At 55.5% G+C, this 7,500-nt stretch overlaps 1 protein-coding gene across 1 annotated transcript; it reads left to right on the forward strand.

Annotated features, from left to right (window-relative positions):
* Nucleotides 1–3,126: 3,126 nt before the first annotated feature.
* On the forward strand, nucleotides 3,127–3,867 carry LOC136994146 (olfactory receptor 14A16-like; the record flags this gene model as incomplete). The annotated part of the gene is made up of 1 exon (XM_067310391.1): nucleotides 3,127–3,867. A coding segment is annotated over one exon (741 nt), but the record flags the coding sequence as incomplete, so codon positions are not given.
* Nucleotides 3,868–7,500: the final 3,633 nt, after the last annotated feature.

Consider the following 7,500-nt stretch of genomic DNA (forward strand, 5'->3'; position numbering starts at 1 on the left):
ACCTCTGGCAGGACAGGGTCATTCTCCCGTCAAGACGGTGCTGTGTGTTTTAGGGATGCTCACAGCTCTAGCTCACACACAGGGCATATGCGACGGGTCTTTTAGGACGAAGGTGAAAAAAAGGCTAAGAGAAAGGAAAGGAGCTCTCCATCTAGAAAAAGCTACTTACTACTGATAAAACTGGAAAGACTAGGTCCTAATTTTGGCAGGGAGATAAAAGGAAAGAGTTTTTCTTGTTGTTGTTTGGCAAGGATTTTGGACTGCCAAACATTCCCTCTCAGAGATCACACGGTCTGTGAGAAAGCTCAGCAAACCCCTCCAACCCCTCCTCAGCCTACAGACAGCACCAGCACCACCTTTATGGCCTTGTCAGGGATTTTCTGACCTGCTCCTCAGGACCTTTGAGCACAGCAATGCCTCTGCCCAGCGCCCTGTCCCGGTAGGTTTCTGTCGGGCAGAACTGAGCATGCAGAGCATGGGATAGGGTCTGTGAGCACCGTCAGGGAAAAGACATTGGGATAGAGAAGGAGCTGCCAGCAGGGAGAGCTCCAGGCAGCGAGATGGGCAGGGAATGAGAGGGAACTGCAAAGAGAATCAGCATGGGAGGAAGGATTTGGGCAAGTGATGGTCAGTCCCTCTGATTCAGGCACCTTCCTCTGAGCCAGTCCCCTGTGTCTCTGCTCCCACCCAGCAGATCCTCTGCCCTGACAGCCATGCAATGCAGGCCATGAGCCACCTCTTCTGCAGCGAGACCTGTGGCAGGGGAGAGGGGCATTTCTCCTGCCACGGGCCCATTTCGTGCTGCCCAACAAAGGGGCTGAGAGAGCCTGCCCTGCAATGTTGCTGCCTGCAAGTTGGCATGCCCAACAGGGGAAGGTGAAGGCTTTCCCGAGTGTCCGTCTCTCTCTCTCTCTCTCCTTGCCTCCCTTTGCAGCAGCATCACTGTGTTGCTCCTTCTTTGCCCTCCTGGCCTTGCTGCTCCTGGCCTTCTCTTGGGCTGCCTGGGGTTGGGGAGTTTCAGCTGCAGTTCAGACAGCTGCCCTGCAAGTTGTGCAACAGAGGGGTGTGCGTAGGAGTAAGCTGTCTCCAGCCCCCCAAACCCTGTGAGGCTCCAGGAAATGCAGTCCAAGGGGTTGGCGAATTAGTTGACTTTGTCATGCTCTTCATCACTCTTTCCCTATCTGGCCTGAGAGAGAAGAATGTGCAGATCTTCCCCTAAATCCTGAAGTGCTCGGCTCTCAGCTCAGTCATATTCTTTCTGAGAGAAACTTGTGACTGTGAGTGTCCTTTAGGTGAGTGAGGTGCAAGCGCAAGGCCATGAGGGGCAAGACTCATGGACAGACCACATCCCGTGACTCTGTACAAAGTCACGGTGAGCCCTTTTTTCCTCTTGGGATGCACAAATGCTCATCCTGAGAACAGTTGAAATGCCAAAGACTTCTACCCTGTCAAAGAATGCTCCCACAGTGAGATGGAGGTATCTAAAAGCTAAATCACTATCTAATCAGACACCTCCGCTGAAGATTATATTTGAGAGAAAATAGGTGCCAAAATGTTGGACAGTCTTTCCACATAAGGGGTGGATATAATCTGCTGCAGGAGGCGTACATCAGAGCTAGTCACTCCCCACTCGCACTACAGAGGAAGAGCAGATGGAAAATTGGTGTGAGGAGAGGGTCTATCACATTGGAACGGAGACATCCCGAAAGGGTCGGGCACCCGCTGCCTTCACGTGAGAGTTTCCCTGCCTTGCTAGAATGGGAGCTGGTGTGACTGCTTCAGATACAAACACCTGTGTTCAGGAGGGCAAGGCTGGGGGAGATGAATGCCTCACAAGGATCTTCCCTTTCCAAGACAGCTGGCAGCAGAGCTTGTCAGAGTCCAATTCTCCCTGACCAGGTTCTTTCAGCTATTCCACACATGGACAGTGTAATGTTGAATATCAACATTTACTTCTTTGAAGATATTGGACCTTACACAGGATTTTTGATTTAGCAGAGTGACACAGCAATATGCTGAAATCACAATGCAAGTGTGAGTTACACTTAGCAAAATAGAGCAATTGCAGTATCAGTTCAATCACAATACCAGTGTGATCCCCATTACTGGTCTCTATCCTGTGCTCACCATCACAGCGCTGGGCATCCCCAGTCGCCGGGAAGGAAGACATGAGATGAAACCAGCTCAATCCTATTGCTCTCTGCCAGGTTCTTTTGGTAGTTGTTCAGTTTTTATACTCCGTGTTAGGCTGAGCCACGAATACACTCCCCCCCCCCCCCATGCTGGTCTGGCTAACTGAGGGAGACATTCACACTCTTTTGATGGACTCAGGGGAAAACATTGTCACCAGCTGATCCACACAGTTGGGGTGTAGTCACTTGATCCACTCAACTGACACAGCTGTTTATCTAAAACCACAGTTACCCTCCAGTCATGGTCCCCTTTGCGATGAGATAAGGTCAGCTTTCTGTGCAACAGCTGTGGTCAGTCACACTCTACCTTATCCCCTGAGCTTCATGGGCACATGCCCCTTGCCCATCTCCCCTGAGCCTTCTTCCATTGTAGGGGTTTATTGGTTGGTCCAAGTGCTATATTCCTCTCTCCTTCTGGTAAACAGAGACTATTCCCACTGGGTCACCGGACTGAGTCTCCTTAGCTCAGCTCATGGAGCCCAACCCCCTCCTTTCCCCACCAAAGAACTGGAAATGGTTGTCACCTTCCTCCATTTACACCCCCCAGCAGAGCAGCACTGACTCCTCTGGAAATCGTTAGCAGAGGCCCCTGCTCTGCATGGCACACTCAGCCAGCACAAAGCGGAGCTCGAGCCAGGGAGCTGAACGAAGGTAAAGGAGAGAGGAAAGGTGGGAGGTTCTGTGCGGAAGGCAAAGGGTTTGTCTCCCAGAAGACTGCTCTAATTTGTCCCTGTCTTTTCCTCCTTGGACAGGCCCCCATGCCCAGATTCAGCAAATGTCCAACAGCAGCTACTTCAAAGAGTTCCTCCTCCAGGCATTTGCAGATACGCGGCAGCTGCAGCTCTTGCACTTCTGGCTCTTCCTGGGCATCTACCTGGCTGCCGTCCTGGGCAACGGCCTCATCATCACAGCCGTAGCCTGCGACCACCGCCTCCACACCCCCATGTACTCCTTCCTCCTCAATCTCTCATTCCTTGACCTTGGCACCATCTCCACCACTGTCCCCAAATCCATGGCCAATTCCCTGAGCAACACCAGGGCCATTTCCTACTGGGGATGTGCTGCACAGGTTTTTCATTTTTACTTTCTCATCTCAACTGAGTATTTTGTTCTCACTGTCATGGCCTATGACCGCTACGTGGCCATCTGCAGACCCCTGCACTATGGGGCCATCATGAGCAGCAGAGCTTGTGTCAAAATGGCAGCAGCTGCCTGGGCCAGTGGTTTTCTCGATGGTCTCCTGCACACTGCTAACACATTTTCCATACCACTGTGCCAAGGCAATATTGTGGAGCAGTTCTTCTGTGAAATCCCCCAGATCCTCAAGCTCTCCTGCTCAGACTCCTACCTCAGGGAAATTGGGCTTCTTGTGGTTAGTGCCTGTTTAGCCTTTGGGTGTTTCATTTTCATTGTGCTGTCCTATGTGCAGATCTTCACAGCTGTGCTGAGGATCCCCTCTGAGCAGGGCCGGCACAAAGCCTTCTCCATGTGCCTCCCTCACCTGACCGTGGTCTCCCTGTTTATCAGCACTGGCTTTTTTGCCTCCCTTAGGCCCTCTTCCCTCTCCTCCCCACTTCTGGATCTAGTGGTGGCTGTTCTGTACGCAGTGGTGCCTCCAACAGTGAACCCTCTCATCTACAGCATGAGGAACAAGGAACTCAAGGACGCACTGAAGAAACTGGTTCAACTGCTACTACTTCAGCAGCAATAAGCTGCCCATCTCTCCTCACAAGGGATTTCCAGTTTACCTGGGCAACTCATGTGCTTTGGGCATTCTGTCTGTGATAATTCCGTTTGTAAATGCTTGAATTCATCCCACTTCTCCAGCAGCACAAACCCTGTCTGTCTGACCTGGAAACCTTCCGTAAATCTGTATAGCACTGTATCCGGGCAGGCCTCCCTGCCATCATGTCTGCAATAAAAGGGGATTTCCTGAGGACAGTGCCTGAAGGTTGGGCTCCTCCTCCCAAGCTGGAGCCAAGAATGTGCTCAGGGAGTTGCACCCGAAAAGGGCCTTTGCTGTGCTTGAGTTTTCCTTGTGCTAAGGGGCATGAGCTCCTAGGGTGATGTGTTTGGGCAGGAGGGCTGGAGTCAGCTGTAACTTGTGGGTGCCCAGTGTCCCTGGAGCAGGTGAGTGGTCAAGTGGTGTCTGCTGGGGACTGTCTGCCATATTACAGGGCTGGTGAGAGATGTCCATGCTTCTGGAAGGGAATATGGAGCCACCCCGAGAGCACAGGGGATTTCCTGCGACAGCATGTGCCTGGGATTGGCAGTGAGTGGAGACTCCCAAAACCAAGTGGAGTTGCCCAAACGTAAAGGGCTAAACCGAAGAATGCACTGAATGAGAGCTCAGAAATCTCAGGCGAAGCAGTGGGGACCCAGCAGGCACAGGGAAGGGAGTGTCCCTCGCCACCCTCAGCCTGGGCTGCTCTGCTGGGTGGGCTGGGGAGAGGGCAGGAGAGGTGGGGAGAGCTGGGGAGGGGCTGAGATGGGCTGGAAAGGGCCTGGGAGAGGCAAAACATTTTGCCAGCAGGCAGCTCCTGTGTGTGAACAGCAGTGTGGGAGCACCCACCAGTGTGCTTGCAGGCAAATGCAGGTCTCCTGGGAAAGGCACCAGGACATGGAGGGTGCAGAAGAGAAGAGCCCAGGGTGATCCCTGTGTTGCATGGACACACTGGGGAAGCTGCCCAAAGGCCATCGTCCTGGACCAGCCCCTCACATGGCCCCTTTCCACTGCTGGCTGCTCACCCCAGCTGTGGGGTGGTGCATGGCCAGCTCCATCCTCCTGCAGGTCTCCATATCCCGATGGAGGGGAAAAGGCCAGCCTTGCATGGTCACTCTTCTGCACCAGACCCCAGCAGATCTGGGAGCACGGCTGTCTGCTAACAGCCGTGGGGGGTCCACCCGGACTGGTCAGGGTCCAGGTGCTTGGATCCCCCAGACTCTGGGGAACCATTTCATAGTCATTGAATAATATTCCAACCCTTTGTATGTGCGAGGTCTCTGGTTCCAGCTCCAGCTGAGTTCTGGCTTTCCTCACTCCATCCCTGTGTGCACGGACAAGGTCTCAATGCTTCCCCTGGGCAGCCCGTCACCCTTCCACCATCTGTGCCCTCCATCCTGCCACCCTGAGCATGGGCGCTGCTGCCAGGGCAGAGGTGGAAGATCACCCAGAGTGACACCTCAGGGAGATCCCCAGGGAAAAGCTGAGCCCAACCCTGGCCTTATGCCCAGCCCCAATGAGGCAGAGGGGATCTGCCCTCTCCCAAGTATCCCTGGCGGTGCACTGGACAGGTGATGCCTTTGTGGCCAGCCAGGCTCCAGGCTCAGGCTGGATGCCAGCTTGAGGGCAGGAGTGCTGGGATTTTCTTGGGCTTCCAGTGGTGAAGGCAAGTGGGCACATGCAAGTGCAAAGGCTGGGGGTGGAAAAGGCAGTGTGGGGCTGGTGAAGGTCCTCCCTCTGCTCCCCATGGGGAGGAGAGTCCCCAGGCAATGCTGAGCTCCACTTTTTCCAACGGGAGGGGAGCAGAGGGCAGGGTAGAAGAGGCAGATGGAACCTCTCAGGATGCCAGAGGGAGTTTTCCAAAGCCCGGGACTGAGCCAGGGACCTTTGCATCTCACCCCTGATGCTGCCCCAGCCGGGCTCGCTCTGCCCTGCCTGAGGAGCTCTCATCCCTGTGCCAGCCATGCTGGAGCAGAGGCTGAGGAGCTGGAGGTGCCTCAGGCCAAGCTGTGCCAGCCCCGGGGAGCTGGCCCTGAGCACGGGGCAGGCCAAGCCCCTCCTCACACGTCCCATCCTGCTGGGAGGGCAGCACAGGGACGGGGGGACAGCCTGTTCCTGCCTGGGGGCAGCCCTGCAGAACCTTTTGCAAGGGAGGCAAAGGCGACAGCTGCTGCACTACACCAGCACCTGCTGCGCCCCCTCCATGAGGCCCCTGCTGCTTCCCTGCCCACCCCTGCCCCTGCCTGGCCTGCTGCCCCCTCACTCCCAGCCCCTAGCCCCTCTCCTGGCACCGTGGGGACCAGCTCTGCAGGCAGCAGCTCCCTGGCCTTCCCCACCTCTCTCCTCATGTCTGGGATCCAGCACCAGCCATGCAACAAGATGCCCGCTCAGACACAGAGGAGATGAGCAAGCATGGGACAGGACAAGGGTTCTTGCTGCTCCCAACAACATCCTCTTTCTAGCAAGAACCCAGAGGCAAATGGTGCTTAAACACTTGAGCTGGGATACAGAAACACTTGCTCTCGTAACTGTGCATCATCAAATCAGACCCCAAGTGGCTGCCCTCACTTTTTCCTTCAGCTAAGAGTCTGTGGGCAGTGTTACGTGGGTAGGGGCTGAAATCTGAAGCCCTCCTTACACCTTTGAATTGGCTTTCAGGCAAGAGTTGCTGTGGGGATATGCGGTCACCTTTTGTACCTACAACCCTCTCTGGGATCTGCTCAGATCCCAGCTTCCCTTGCCAAGGCTTTCTTGCAGGGGCAGGTCTTTTCTGGAGGGGCAGGTTGGAGGCAGAGATGGGGAGTCGGGTCAGCAGGACAGGGACAGGGTCAGGTCAGCACCCAAGAGGTGCAGGGCCAGGCACAGGCATATCCACAGCATAACTCAGGCCAGGCCCCAGGACAAGGGGAGCAGCTCTCCAGCAAAGGGCAGGAGGCCCTGCAATGATGCCAGTCACTCTCTGTCTCCCCTGCTCTTGTGTCCAGCAGATCCCCCTCCCTCTCTGCCTGCCGCCTCTCTATGCCCACCCTGCTGCCCGGCACAGCATGAGAGCTCTGGCTCTGCAGCTCCTCTGGCAGCTCCTGCTGCCCCAGCGACAGAGCTGCCTGCCCTGAGCTTGTGCACAGAGAAACCTCTTTCTTGTTCTCATTTTCTCTCTGTGAATGCTGCTCTCCTCTTTTCCTGGGATGTCCCTGCTCCCCAGACAGCCTTTCCCCAGAGGAATGTTTCCATGATGGCCTAGCCGACCATTCCTGTATCCTCCCCTGTGCTCCCCACAGGGCTCTGGGCTGTTGGTGCTGCTCTGCAGAGCGAGTGGGCTGTGGGGCCCTGAGGCCACAGGGTGACGCCTGACTCTGCACTGGCCGTGCTGGTCAGGGTGGGAAGCAAAACCAGCTGGACAGGGCTCACCACCACTGATACTGCTGCCACCCATCGGAGCTCATGAACTGTGCTCAGAGTGAGCCCAGGGCATTTGCAATGGCAGGAGATGTGTTTGGGTGTGCGCTAGCTCCAGCCTGTGGTGTTTCACTGAGGGTGCGGGAATCACTCTCCAGTGCCCCTTCCCTGGGCCTCCTGGGTCCCCAC

The sequence above is a fragment of the Apteryx mantelli genome, chromosome 24 (assembly GCF_036417845.1).
Source record: "Apteryx mantelli isolate bAptMan1 chromosome 24, bAptMan1.hap1, whole genome shotgun sequence".
Lineage (NCBI taxonomy): Eukaryota > Metazoa > Chordata > Aves > Apterygiformes > Apterygidae > Apteryx > Apteryx mantelli.